Source organism: Miniopterus schreibersii (genome assembly GCF_964146895.1).
Source record: "Miniopterus schreibersii genome assembly, chromosome: 18".
NCBI lineage: Eukaryota > Metazoa > Chordata > Mammalia > Chiroptera > Miniopteridae > Miniopterus > Miniopterus schreibersii.
Window position 1 is genome coordinate 25920507 of NC_138121.1, and position 14342 is coordinate 25934848.

General features: G+C 43.3%; 1 protein-coding gene across 1 annotated transcript in view; it reads left to right on the forward strand.

Moving 5' to 3' along the window:
• The window catches only part of USP10 (ubiquitin specific peptidase 10), a 61363-nt gene extending 47929 nt beyond the window's left edge, over positions 1 to 13434 (forward strand). The window contains exons 10-14 of the mRNA XM_081117844.1: positions 835 to 1012; positions 3666 to 3831; positions 6986 to 7130; positions 8924 to 8989; positions 12413 to 13434. Of these exons, the coding sequence (XP_080973970.1) occupies positions 835 to 1012; positions 3666 to 3831; positions 6986 to 7130; positions 8924 to 8989; positions 12413 to 12600 (743 nt within the window). The 3' untranslated portion in view covers positions 12601 to 13434. The remainder of the gene's footprint in view (positions 1 to 834; positions 1013 to 3665; positions 3832 to 6985; positions 7131 to 8923; positions 8990 to 12412) is intronic.
• Positions 13435 to 14342: the final 908 nt, after the last annotated feature.

Here is a 14342-nt window from a genome sequence, read left to right on the forward strand (position 1 = left end):
GGATAACTGTAGTTATTTTTACATTACCTAAATATCATTGAGCGTGTGACATTTGGATAAATCAGAATTTATCCAGAACCTCTGCTTTTTTTCCCTTCAACTTTTAAAAAAATACTTATTTTTTTATTTTTAGAGAGAGAAGAAGAGAGAGAGATAGAAATATCTTGAGGGAGAAACAGTAACATCGATCGGCTGCCTCTTGCATGCCCCCTGTCTGGGATTGAGCCTGCAACCCTGGCATGTGCCCTGCCTGGGAGTCGAACTGGCGACCTCTTGGTGCATGGGTCAACTGTCATCCATTGAGCCACACTAGCCGGGCTTTTTCTTCAACTTGTAATTAGGAAAATGATCAAACAGAAAAGCTAAGAAAATAGTTTGGTGGATACCTGTGTGACACTGGGCTCTTCGATGGCTATGTGTTGTCATTGTCTCTGCACACGTACAGAATGTCCACATGCATTTTTCTGGACTGATTCAAAATTAAGTTGCAGACAGAGGTTTAGTCACCCCTAAGTGCTAAAGCATACACTCCTGAGGACGAGAGTGTTCTACAGACCAGCATCCTCATCAAGTGAAGAGAACTGGCTGTAATGTGCAGCAATACCTGCGTTCCAGTCCGTCCTCAGGTTTCTCCGATTGTCCCAAGAGTGTCTTCTATAGCAATTCTTGCGAGCAGGGGCCCAGGAGTCACGCACGTTGTGTTTGTTCTTGATGTAGAACACACCTGATTTTGTTGACAAAGCTGTGTAGGTGATGCATGTAGAACTTTCTTTTATTTTAATTTGTTTGCTGTTCTTATTGTGAATAGTAGCCTAAGCACTGTTTACTTTTCAGAACTTCCTATTTCCAATGGACCCAAAAGCCACTCAGTGAATGAGGAAGAGCAGGAAGAACCAGGCGAAGGAAGTGAGGACGAATGGGAGCAAGTGGGCCCCAGAAATAAGACGTCAGTCACTCGCCAGGCAGACTTCGTGCAGACCCCCATCACTGGCATTTTTGGTGGACACATCAGGTTCATGCTTTTCTGGAATAATTTAGTCTTTGCCTTTTTCAGGATTTTGAGGTTTTGCTAAAGGCGGAAGGTATAAGACTTGTCCTAAGAAATTTTGACTCGATGGTTTACCTCTACACTTCTGTGCCCTCTCTTCCCTTGGGCTTCTGATACTTCTCTTGCCAGCCCCCACTGCTTTCACACTACCCATCATGGCCTTTCTGCAGAGGGCGCTGGACCCCAGGGGCCTGTGTGCCCCCATGCGCTCCTCACTCCCCTGCATCGTCATCTACATTCACTCAGCCCAGCTCTTCACAGCTAGGTAGGAAGGAAAAGACAAGTTCCTGGAAATACATGTTTTGTTAAGAGAAGAAATTATGTATCTCATTGGAGGAATTTTAGGCACTGGGACCAAGGGAGTTAGAAAATTAAGGGAATGATGGAGAGGTACTGCTACATGGGGAGGACATGTGACCTAGGCTGGAGTACCTGGCACCTCCTCTGCCCCAGTTTCCTTAAACCAGCTGCTTTTCATGCACTCACCAAGTCCTCCTAAAAGGTTTTTATTTATTTACATTAGAGCCATTCAGCACTACCGTGATGTGGAATTCAGTAAGACTCATACCGTCTACAGGGAGATTTACTCACCAGTCTGAAAGGACCTCATTATAGCACATTTCCTCCTTGAAGACCTCTCAGCAGAACCTACCAGGGTGGTGGTTTAGTGAGACTCTTAGCCTTTCATTGTCCCAACTGCTGTTTATCCACAAGAAATAACACCCTTTCAAGGCACTGAGGGTTAGTTCAGTCTCTCCCTGCTCTAAAACAACTTAGCTTGAATACCTTTCAACCGGCTGATGAAAATCTGCATTGACTCCTCACAAGCTAGTCAGTGATGCTATAGGGCTGGATTTAGAAGCTAGTCGTGCTGCCATGAGACCTTGAACAAGTCGTTTCTGTGCCCTTCGCTGCAAGTTACTCCAGGGCCTCTTTCTATTCTGGAGCCTCTCTGTGTCAGCCTGTGGTAGGGTGTGCTCTGGGGTATGCCCAGCCTCCGATCACTGCTGCTGTAACTTGTTTTTGCCAGATATGGCTTCTTGGGCTGGGCTATGTTGGGAGAGGGAAGCAAGGATCCAGGTTTGTAAACAGCAGTGAGAGGAGGCCGAATGTGCCCTGAGCTCTTTATTAGGCCAGCAGCCTGATGTTAGCATTCTTGGGGTGCTCACGTAGGGATGGGAGAGAGGGGTGATGAGGAAACAGAACAAATAGATGTAAAGAGAGCACTGTATTTTGCCCAGGAACAGTATCAGAATTACAATGCCACTGGGGGCCATCATACCCAAAGGTCCCAAATTTGTCTGAGAATGACCATTGGGAAAAACCAGAATCCACTTTGGGACATTTCTAGCTTGGCTTGAATGGCTCTGCCATGGTCCCTTGCCTCAGCCTCTGTGGGCTCTTTGTGTTAAAATTGGTTGGTGATAAGTCTTTTTGAAAAACGGTGAAGGAAAGATAAGGAATTGTTTGTTATAATTTGGGAATGTCTCTTCTTTGCATAGCGGCCATCGTTAAGTATGATTCCTTATTCAGACCAGTTGAAAGTTGTTCTAAAATTCACCCACTTCTGGTAGCTTTTCAGTTTTTGCAGAAGGACCAGAACCCTTCCCCACCTTTTCCCCTGGGACGCTTGTGATAAAACCCAGGCCCTTTGGACCAAGAGGGCCGCTGCTTGATTTCTTCACCAACTTCAGTTAGCAGCTCTCCCACTGTTCCTCCTCGGAACTGGGAGTGGTAGTCACGCTCACGTCTTCACACTCAAACGGAGCACAGAGATACTTCCTTGGACTGTGCTGGGAAAGCAGCACGTGAAAGTTAAACCCTAAGCAGAAAAGCTTTTAGCTCGCTCTTCGTGCATCTGCTTTAAGAAGTCTGAATATCTAGCCACACCCGTTTTATTCCGTTTATAAACTAGGTCACTCAGGCTGCAGAAATAGAATCCCTTGTTGAACTCTTGGAATGTTTCCTTGCCGAGGCTAAGTGACAGATGGGCCGAACACACAATTTTTACTCAGAAAAACTTAGAAGAAGAAAAATGAAATGAGAAACCAGCTAAGAAAACAAGATTGAATTGGCAGCCTTCTTCTCGAGGGAGGTAGCCCTGTTTCCTGGAATGTTAACTTGTTTTTTATTATACGCACCCTGCTCCTCTTCTTTGTAAGTCATTTTTATAGGGGGAAAATGCCATTAAAAATATTCTGTTTACCTTGAGGTTTCCTCTCTTTTATTAGAGCAGGCTGTGATACTTTGAGAAAATGAAATGTGTCAGCATTTTGGGACCATGGCTAGATTGTCACATTTATTAACTGGTGCATTAAATAAAATGTGGAGTGGAGGTGAAGGAATTTGAAGGTGGAATATGTTTTCTTCAGAGCACTTGAACTGGGAAATTATCAGCTGCTGGTTTTAGTTGCTAGAAATCCTTAGGAGGTCGCATTCAATAGAATTATTTTTAAATTCAGTATATTTTTGGCTTTTCTGTTCTCTCTGGTCTTCTGAAAGTGATATTGAATAATCTTATGTTCAGTGTTTATTCCTCTTCTCTTGTTGGATAATCTTGAGAGAAAATAGGAAGGAGTGGTCTCTTAAACTTTTTGTTTTTGTTTTCAATTCTTAGGTCTGTGGTTTACCAGCAGAGTTCAAAAGAATCTGCCACTTTGCAGCCATTTTTCACGTTGCAGTTGGATATCCAGTCTGACAAGATACGTACCGTCCAGGATGCATTGGAAAGCTTGGTGGCAAGAGAATCTGTCCAAGGTTATACCACAAAAACCAAACAAGAGGTATATTCACAGTTGATCTTGAACCTTTCTACTGAGGCACTCTAGTGTGGTGGAAAGAATACTGAATTAGGAATGAGGGCAAGTGGATTTGAGTTCTGCCTCTTAAATCAGTTGCTTAACTTTTTTGCACTGAAAATTTCTACATTTTCAGGTGAAATGGTTGAAACAGATGATCCTAACAGTCTCCTTTAGCTCTGAATCATGTAGCACAAGGTAATGGTCTTGCAGATTATTTATCCCGAGCTATATTGAATTTTCTGGCAATCTAATCACCATACCACAAAATCAGTACATCCCTATCAGAGGCTGAATAGCTTGTTTACATTCCTGATATCATAGCACAATTTCATGAGATTAGTCAGGACATAAAAGATTCATAGCACATCTGTTCTGCATTTGATTGTATATCTTTAAGGGCATTGAAATATAGGAAGTAATTGTTCTAGTGCCTGTTGCTCTTTGATTTGATCTGGAAAAGATAAAAGTCTTTCAGTCTTCAGGAGTCGAGAAGCAGATTATAGCTAATGTGGTGTACTTGTCAGCTCAGTCTGGAGAGATGGGTAAGATTCTGCTCTTTGAGAACCTATTAGTTCCTGGCTGTCCTGATGTGCCAGTTTATGCCTGTTGCCAACCCTACAGTTGAGACTCTCTTCTCCATTATATATCCTAGATTGTGGCAGTGAATTCATAAACGTGTTGGGAGATGAATGCAGGCTAGTTATGGGCAGTGCTTTTTTGAACAGTGTATAGTATCCCTATGACGCTTGATTTAAATAATAGTGTGTAATGGCTGCAAGGTGATGAATGACGTCCCAGCGTAGAAAACCTGTCAGCTCCTTGCCCGGCTGAGGGGGCCATATCCTTGCCTTGTGACTCATGCCTTGAGTGAAAAACAAAAGTAGGGCTTGTTCCTCTGGGGTCTCCATTTCATCTGGGGTCTCCTCCTTTGGATTGGTCAAACCAGCCTCTTGGGGGATTTGCAGAAATTATGCCTAATCTTCCACCATATTTTCTGATCACTTCTCATGGGCAGTTTTGTTTAAAAGATAAAAATGGTAGGAGCCAGTGACAGAATCTTGGCAGTTGGCTTTGTGAATAAACTTAAGAAGATTCCAGTGGTAGGATTTAATGGAAGAGAAAGATAGTGGATACTTGTTTCAGGGAGGTTGGTTTCTGTGGCAGGGTTTGAACTTGGTGTGGGGACTGTCCACAGCTCATTCTGTGGCAGCTCTGACTCCAGAGGTGGACTCACTGTCCTGGCCACCGGGACACTCTTCCTGCTCTCTTTTTTGAGCCAGCTTTGTGGGTCTGCCTACTTGTCCAGCTGCCGAGGCTTTCCCTGGGCTACTGGGAAAGCCCCTTTGTGATGTGTCTGTCATCATCTCATCATCTTGGAGTTGTGGAGGGGATGGAGTGGGAGGTGCGGATTGAGATAGAGGTAATTGTTGGCCTGTTTTCAGAGAGTGGTAAGGAAAGATGATTTATTCTAGGCAGCAGGTTTAGAGGAAGGATTCAAGAAAGAATGGCGTTTTGGCAGAGCCTTGAAGATGAAAAAGAACAATTCTAACTGTTCTAGCTCCATGGGTATGGTGTGTGGTTGTCAGATAAGAGTGAGAACACTCAGAAAAGCAGAGATTTGAGGAAGGAACATTTTGGACAGTTTGTGATATCTGTAAAGAGCAAATAACACATTTTCTAGAGTGTGGTTTTTTAAATTTACTTTTTAAAATACTAAGTTTAATTTATTACATTTTTCGGTCAAACGTCTTTTTTTTCTGTGGGATCAGAGAATGGTGGTCCATGGGAAAACATGGTTGTACAAAATATTTGCTATATAGAAAAGGTCTGCTTTTGTTGAGTGATATGAAAGTGTGCCTCAATTTGTCTGGACACCTAAAACACATTTAAGAATTTCTGCCTGGCCGGGTGTGGCTCAGCGGTTGAGCGTCGACCTAGGATCCAGGCAATCAGGTTCGATTCCTGGTCAGGGCACATGCCCGGGTTGCGGGCTCTATCAATGACTCTCTCATCATTGATGTTTCTGTCTCTCTCTCTCTCCCTCTCCTTTCCTCTCTCTGAAATCAATAAAGATATATTTAAAAAAAAAAAGAATTTCAGATTAGCCACCTGGTGAACTGCTTGAGGTTTGAGGTCAGAATCATAGGTCACTACACTGGGAAGCATCCTAGAGATACTTCAGTCCAACTCTCTTGATTCACAAGTGAGGAAACCAAAGTCATCATCCCTGGTTTTAACTGCTGAGCTGTAGTCACACTTTTCATTCATTCACAGATTCTCGTTAGATACAGAGACACTAGAATACAAAGACACGATGGGCATACCGAGGGTTTTAGGATGGTTTTCACACCTAGGATCTTAGTCTAGGTGGGCAGACAAGCATGGAGGGGTTTATAAATGTATTTAATAAACCCAAGAAGTGATAACCATTGAGCTTGCTTCCCAAAAGTCTGGCCCTTCAGGTACCTTTAGCCAGATACATATATAGTTCTCTGAAAACTTTCTCAGCATTGTATATATCCTGCTATCTTTTAGACTATTACTTTGACAAATATTTCTACCCAAAGTATTCTCCATGTAAAGACAGGAAGCATCAAAGAATTTGTAAGTACAGAGAACAATAAAGGAATTAAGTATTATTTTTATGAATTTGCATTTTAATAAAAAGTATTCATTAGACCTGTGAAAGGGCATATTAAATTAATGGTTAGAATACGTAGTTTAGGATTATTTAAAGCATCTAATTCTGGAAACACATCAGCCTCAGTTTATCAGTACTGTGAGAGTTGTTAAAAAACAAGCTAACAAATACACAACACAAGGTACTACTACTAAGTTAACTCTTAGATAGTTATTGCCACTTTGTCATTGGTGCCACAGAGCAGTGGTTCTTATAGATGGGCTCAGGGACTCAAGGGATCCTCTGCAGTTGGGTTTACAGAGATATATGCATTTGTCTAAGAAGAGTGTCAGTAGCTTTATAAGGTGTTGAAAAGATCTCACAACTCCGGAGAGGTTGAGCAGCACCGCCATGTACTTTAAGGTATCAGTTCTCAGCGGTCTCTGAGTGGAAGATGGCATAGCCTCTGCTGCCTGAAGTCAGACGCCACTGCGCCTGGTGTGCTTTGTGTCCCAGGTCGAGATCAGTCGAAGGGTGACTCTGGAGAAGCTTCCTCCTGTCCTCGTGCTGCACCTGAAACGATTTGTTTACGAGAAGACTGGCGGATGTCAGAAGCTTATCAAAAATATTGAATATCCTGTGGACTTGGAAATTAGTAAAGGTAAGAAATATGTAAGGCAAAAGCGTTTACGGTGACAGTACACCTGGAAACCAATGAGCTTGACTCATTAGCATTTCTGTAGAATGTCAAGATGAAGGAGTTTTTTCGTGACTTTTTGTTTTAAATTTCTTGACTTCTAATAGACCTTTGTATTAAACTTCTGATTAAATGACTTTATAAAAATAAAGGCAAAAATAAACCGTATAATTTTACTAGATTAGAAAAATAGGTTTTTTCCCCATCAAAACAAGTATCATTTTTCTATAAACAATTTACAGATTAGTGGTACAAAGTAATTTTTCTTATACTACATATTAACAGTTGTGTGCACCAGCCTGGTTAAATGGACTTCTAGTGAATTGGGGGAATGTTTCCCATAGGCCATTGGGGGGTTCTCTGACCTTGTTGCAGTAACATGGGTGTTAGGTTTGTGTGTCAGTGACAAGTCTCCATCAGGTAACCTGGGCTCAGCAGCGGCTCGTTCTGGTGAAAGCACCAAGTTCAAGTTGTCTTGCTATAAGTACAACTTGAAGGAAGCTTTCAAAGAAAGCTTCAGAATTTGTGGAAAATGTATTGTGTGATACTGAAGCTTGATTGGGAGCATAACAAGTTAGAGGTGGTTCTCAAAATATCAAGGTGTCTGGAAAACAGGAAAGAGGCCGTGGGATGGCGTCTCTGGGTCTTGTAAAGCCCCTGGGTCCCTCCCACCTTCCTCTTCCCTCCCTCCTTTCCTCCCCACAGTTCGACACTCACACTCCTTGCCTTTTGTGACTGAGGAGCTGGTGGGTGGCTGCCTTATGTTTATGATTGGTTTCTCCTACACCCCAGGGATGTTTCATTTCCTTCTGCTTAAGAGTCAGACTCTGGCTCTACAGCCCCATTCTCAGGATTTTACCACCTGCGGCTGATAGGTTGGACTCTGTGCCAGTTTATGGTCCTTCATTCCTCACAGTTAGCTACTTCATTCATGGGCAGCATGTTTTTGTGATCCCATCTGAGGGCTAGAACAGGGAAGAAACACCAGCTGAGAATCACATACTGGGTTATCCATCCCATTTTGCATGGCTTTCAGGTAACAGCACACGAACAGTCCAACAGGCGTCCTTTGACCTACTCTTGCATCTTCCCTCACCCCCAAATTAACCATCAGATGGACTGACTTGTGTGGTTTCCTACACTGATTTCATTTGCATAGCTTTTCTTGTTACACATGTTTTTATATCGGCTGCCACCTCAGATGCTTTCTAGAAGGAGAAATGACAGAGGTGAGGAGTGGAGAAGGAACCAGTAGTCTCCAGGTGAACGCATCCTGGCATCTGAGTGGCACTTCTGCAAAAGGAAACCATGTTCATTAAGGACAGGAGGGCTCTTGCCTGCATCTGCTGGTAGCTAGTACCTCTGTGGGAAATCATTTCACTGCTGCATAATTGAAGCTTTGTGGTCTGACTCCCATTCCAGGACTGTTTTGTTTTGTTTCACCTTTAGGTGGGTAGCTTTTCCCCCATTTTTAAGAACATTTACTTTTAAGGGGTTTCTAGCATGAGCTTAATAGATACAGTATGTTGCTCATATTTCTTTAATGGATTGGTTGCTGGTTATGTCTTTTACTGCACTGCACAGCTAATTTTCGTCATGGGTCATTTTGTATGCAAATAAAGGGATGGAGTTTTGTTTCCCTGGCCCACCAGGTGGTTTACGTGACTGGAGACTGTTGTTATCCTTTTGCTTCTGTTATGCTGAGCCTTTCTGTAAGTGCATTTATAGATTGGAGCTGTTGATATTTTGTTTTTCAGAACTGCTGTCTCCAGGAGTTAAAAATAAGAATTTTAAATGCCACAGAACCTATAGACTATTTGCAGGTAAGTAAGTTTGTACACTATTTCCCTATTAATGCAATGATAAAAGGGTTTCTACCCAGGCACAATCTTGCCATAATACCATTTAACATAGAGAGTATATGTCACTATTGGTATCATCACTGTGGACTTTTTTGTTTTTTTAATTGATTTTTAGAGGGAGGAAAGGAGAGAGATGGAGAGAGATAGAAACATCAATGATGAGAGTCATTGATCGGCTGCCTCCTGCGCGCCTCCCACTGGGGAGAAAGCCCACAGCCTGGGCATGTGCCCTGACCAGGGATTGAACCTTGATCTCCTGAATCATAGGTCGATGCTCAACCACTGAGTCACACCAGCTGGGCATTATGGACTTTTTAAGTCAGGAGATCATTTGAAAGTATGTGTTTTACCTGAAATTTGGTGCCTGGAATTTGAAAGAATACCCTCTTGGCTCTAAGCTGAGCCCAACATAAGACCTTGTTTGACGTGATCATTTCTTTCTCTGAGACAGGAGTAGGTCTAGGCTGCCAGGCTGGTGCTTTGAGAATGTGACCTTTTCTTGCTGCAGTTGTGGTACATGGTGCTTAGAGTGGCTGTGCCATGCAGTCACCCAGCGAGGCTAGGAGTCCCGCACTGGCGTTCCACCATACTGTCTTCTGCATAGCGCTGTCAGGTGGCTCGAGCTCACACGGCCTTCAGTCAGTCACAGGAATGCCCCTCAGGGGTTAGGTAGGGAGGTGCTGGCACAGCCCTGTCCCAGAACTGGGGGCCTGGAGCTTCTTGCGATGCCAGCTTATCTTCTAGGCCTTCCATTCTTTTTCTTTTATAGCCTGAGTCTCTTACTCCTTGGAGGCGTTATATCTCTTTTGATAGTTGTCGTTTGCAACAATTGTGTTTGTCTTTCTGGCTCTTTTTATTAGAGTTTTCTAGCTTCTCTGTCATCCCTCCTTTTGTGTTGCCTTTGGTGAGCCTGTTTGTAATTTAAAATGACACTGCCTCATTCTTACATGTGTATTAACCTTTCCATTAGATACTACTTATGTCTCTCATTCTTTACAACTGTCCTGACAGGTAAGTGGTAGTATCCTCATTTTATAAAAGAATAAAATGAAACTGTTACCCAAGAGGATCATTCACCATTGTGACCTGCAGAGAAGGGCTTCAGTCTCCTCTGCCAGCAGCCCACTCCCAGGGTTTTAGGACGTTGGGTTGGTCCTGTCTCATTGGTGAGGTCTCTGCCTTTAGCAGGTGTTTGCCCAACCGGCTCTTTCTCCCCACCAGGCACTCTTCCTTTTGACTTTCTTTTCTTCCCCAAGGCAGCTGATCATGCTCCTCCCCAGCCTGCTGGGACCCAGACAAGGTGGCAGTAGGCACCTGCCCTGCCTTGGGATAGAGGCCCTGAGGCCTCAGTTGGCACTCAGCCTCTGCAGCCTCCTCCGTGACCAGAGGAGTCCCCAGGGCCCAGCCTGTCTCCCTGGAGTTTGGCACTGAGGTCCTAGTGGGTGATGAAGTATTTCTTTACCATCTCCCTGCAGCTCTGTCCCTTTGGGGCCCTTGCACGGGACGGCTGATGATCAAGGCCCAGGTTTAGGAATTCCTGTCTCTCGGTCAAGGGGCCCCAGTGATAGTGCATGCTCCACCCCCCTGCCATGGCCGGAATCACATCCTCATCTTGAGTCTTCTGATATCAGAAATAAAGTCACTGAGTAAAAATGCTCTCATTCTCAGTTTTGTTCCTATCAGGTGGGCTTGCCAGTTGTCTGTGACATATTTCCACATTAGTTACCAGGGGTGCTGCTTAAGAAACCTAAATACATGTAGAGTGCTGTTCTCTTTTAGAGTGGAAGTGAGTTATAAATTAGTTAAACCCGCAGGTCCTTTAAATCCTGCTGACTTGGTCACTTTAGATAAGCTCTTACCCAAGTCAGTTAGGTCTTGGAGGTGAAAATCCAGGGCGAGCACCCCAAAGTAGATTTGGGGTCAAAGTATCTTCCCTACCCTGTGGCAGCCTCTCAGTCGCTATAACCTGCAGTGCGTGACTAAGCTGTGACCTTGTGATGGTCCTGTCGTTGGTTTCCCACCTGATTGTCCTACAGTTTTGCTGTCCCATGTGAGCAGTTATATTTATTATGTGGCTGCCAGGGCTAGGACCATAGTGTCCTCTGAGCCCTCAGCATAGAGCTTCTTCGTGCAGAGCCCAGGAATCTGTTCAGTGACAGAAGCCATGAGCACCATCCCCTAACCAGCCGAGGTCACTTCCCTGAAGTAGATTTGGACCTTCCTAGAAGTGACAGCTATTGCTAGATCCTAGTGACATCCGGGCTCATTTATTGCTGAAATTGCCCATTGTCTAAGCATTATGCCTCTCCAAGTTACTGTCTTTTATGCAGCTGCTGGTAGTGCACAGCATACCTCGCTTCTCCAGAATTTCACTAGAGATGGTTTCCCTCACCCAGGCTCATGTCTGCTGTTGGCTGGGCCACCCCTCAGCCCCTCCTCTTCATAGAAGGGGAGGGATGCATCCTTTCACTGTCTTCAATATATTCATTGCATCTTTCAATAGTTATATTTGTTTTAGGCCTTTGACTAAGGCTTTTTCATTGAATTATAGAATTTTTAAAAAGTAAATGACAGGTGTGTTGTTTTCTGTTAAAACATTGTTGTAGAAAAGTTGGAAACTTTTTTAATAGAACAAAAAAATAATGACTAGTGCCAGCTACACACTCAGCCAGCCTGGCTAACAGCCCCAGCGTCTCTCCTGAGGCGGGTGCTGTGAGTCATTTAGAAGACAATTCACAGAAAGCTTAAGATTCTCATTTTTCGTGTGATATAGCATATTCTTACATCACAATTCTACAAAAAGGCATCTTATTGTAATATAATTCACTAATCATCCCTTCTAGTGGGTAGTTAGGTTTTTCTACTTTTTCACTGTTACAAAATCTTTGTCTAAGATTCAGATAATCTCTTTGGAACAATCTCGAAGTGGACTTGGCTAGATCAAAGGCGTGAACATTGGTGGGTCTCTGGGTGTATTTTCAGATGTTGATTAGTTTATACTGCTGTTGGCTCTGTTAGGGGTATCTTTCATGTTCTGATTTTCAGTGTACTCTCTAAAGTATTAAGTATTTAATGGTTGATAACCCTTGCCTAAAGGGCTGACAAAGGGAACAACCCTATTTAATCAACATTTGTCTTATTGTTTGTGATGTATTGAACATTTAAAATATGTTATTAAGATGTAGATGTATAACTTTTTATTGTAAATTGTTTAAGGTTTTTGTGTTTGAATAAGTTGCTTTGTGTAATTCCATTTCTCTCTCCCACCTATTTTGGTATGGTGTTTCACAAGAAAGATTTTTGGAGGTAGTCAGGTGGGTGCTTTTAAGCTGTTGGTGTGCAGTGCTTGTCTCACTGGGTCCCCTACCGGGCCCTCTCTTCCAGTGGTCTACCATCATGGCAGCAGTGCGACAGGTGGTCATTACACTACAGACGTCTTCCAGATTGGTCTGAACGGCTGGCTGCGCATCGATGACCAGATGGTCAAGGTGATTAACCAGTACCAGGTGGTGAAGCCCACTGCAGACCGCACAGCCTACCTCCTCTATTACCGCCGAGTGGACCTGCTGTAACCGCCTGTACGCCCAACACCTGCTTGTAGAACACCAACTCTCACTGACTTCCCTCCTCTCTTTAGTGGCTCTTTAGAGAGAACCTCTTTCTCCCTTTGCAAAAATGGGCTAGAATGAAAAGGAGATGCCTGGGGTTTGTGTGCAACATAGTTTACGTTGTCTTCTAACTTCCAAATCAAAATCATTTGGTTGAAAAAGACTGTCGCTTGATTTAAGAAAATACACCAAAAAATCCATAATTCTGAAATAATGCTGATTCCTGAGTAAGAAGGAGAACTTGCATTTTGAGTCCCAGTCTGATTGCTTACTAGAATTAATTCTGCACCAGCAACAACACTTGTAAATTTGTGAAAATGAACTTTATCTTTCCTTAAAAAATGAATTTTTTAATCCATCACACTTTCCTCCCCCACCCTTTAGTTTTTGATAAACGATAAAAATGAGCCAGTTATCAGAGAAGAAATAGTTCTTCAAAGAAAAATAAACACAAAAAATAAGTTGCTGGTTCCTAATAGGAAAAAAAATACATTTTAATAATTGTGCGATGAGAAACTGCTTACGTACACATTACAGATCAAATACTTGGAGTTAAGGTCTTAGTCACATAGATGGGTGATTGTAACTTTATTGCCATTAAAAGATTTCAAGTTGCATTCATGCTTCTGTGTACACACAATGAAATATGGGCAAAATAATGAAGATTGATCTTAAGTCTGCTCTTTTTAATTCTGCTGCCTGCTCTTCTATAATGCTGCGTCTCTAATTGTACACAGTTTAGTGATACCTAGGATATAAAGTTGTCGCCCATGAATAAAAATCACAAGGTTGGTTTAACATTGTGCTTGGTGTTCCTTTGACTGAGTACCTTTTCCAGTGACTGGGATTCAGGCTCTTTGATCAGCCTGATGTGTTTGTGAATCTGAACTGAGACTCAGGTTTACATGTTTCATATTTCTATAGTTATAACTAGTGATTTGGGTAAATGGGTTTATTTGAGGCTTCAAATAACAGGAGAGGGGAGGTGAAGTCTCCCTCCATTGTTTCTACTGCGCCCCCCCCGCCCCCCCCCAGCATTTTCAGCATGACCAAAGTGGTGGGTTTAGATGGTGGCTTAGCATCTTCTAATTGTGTGCCATTTGGGCATCTTAGCAGCACCAGACGCCACCCCTGGGTTGTGGAAAGGAAGCCTTCCTAGACAGAAGAGGTGGAGAAGAGAGACGGCAGATAACTCGGGTCGGGCCACCCCCAGTAGCTCTTGTGCCACTGGTGTCCCAGCTTTCGGTACCATGCAAACAGTTCATAGGAACATTCTTGAATCTCCAGAGGAAGTGGTTGTACATGGTCTGAGCCTGTTTCCCGAGCTCTTCCTCGTGCCATCTGGTGTTCCCAGCCATCGCCGGGGCCCCTCGCATGTTCAGAGCTTACTTTTAAATGAACAGTTCTACCACTGGCCACATAGCCAGCTCACCCTTTTGTAACCCTGTTCACTGATTCACTTGGCCGACTTACAAGTCACATCACAATTAGCTTCTCATTAAAATGACGTACAGTTCTTATGGAAGACATGGTGTTTGGAAGCCAAATTCACTCTGGGGAAAGCCACCCACATCAGCAGTAAACCCACTGAAGATGAAATAAAATCCCGTGTGAAGCACTTCGTTGAGTTCAGGGTTGTCATACTGTGAGCCAGATAATGTCTCCTCCTTTGGGAATGGCTTATCTGTCCTGAGCATGCACTCAGC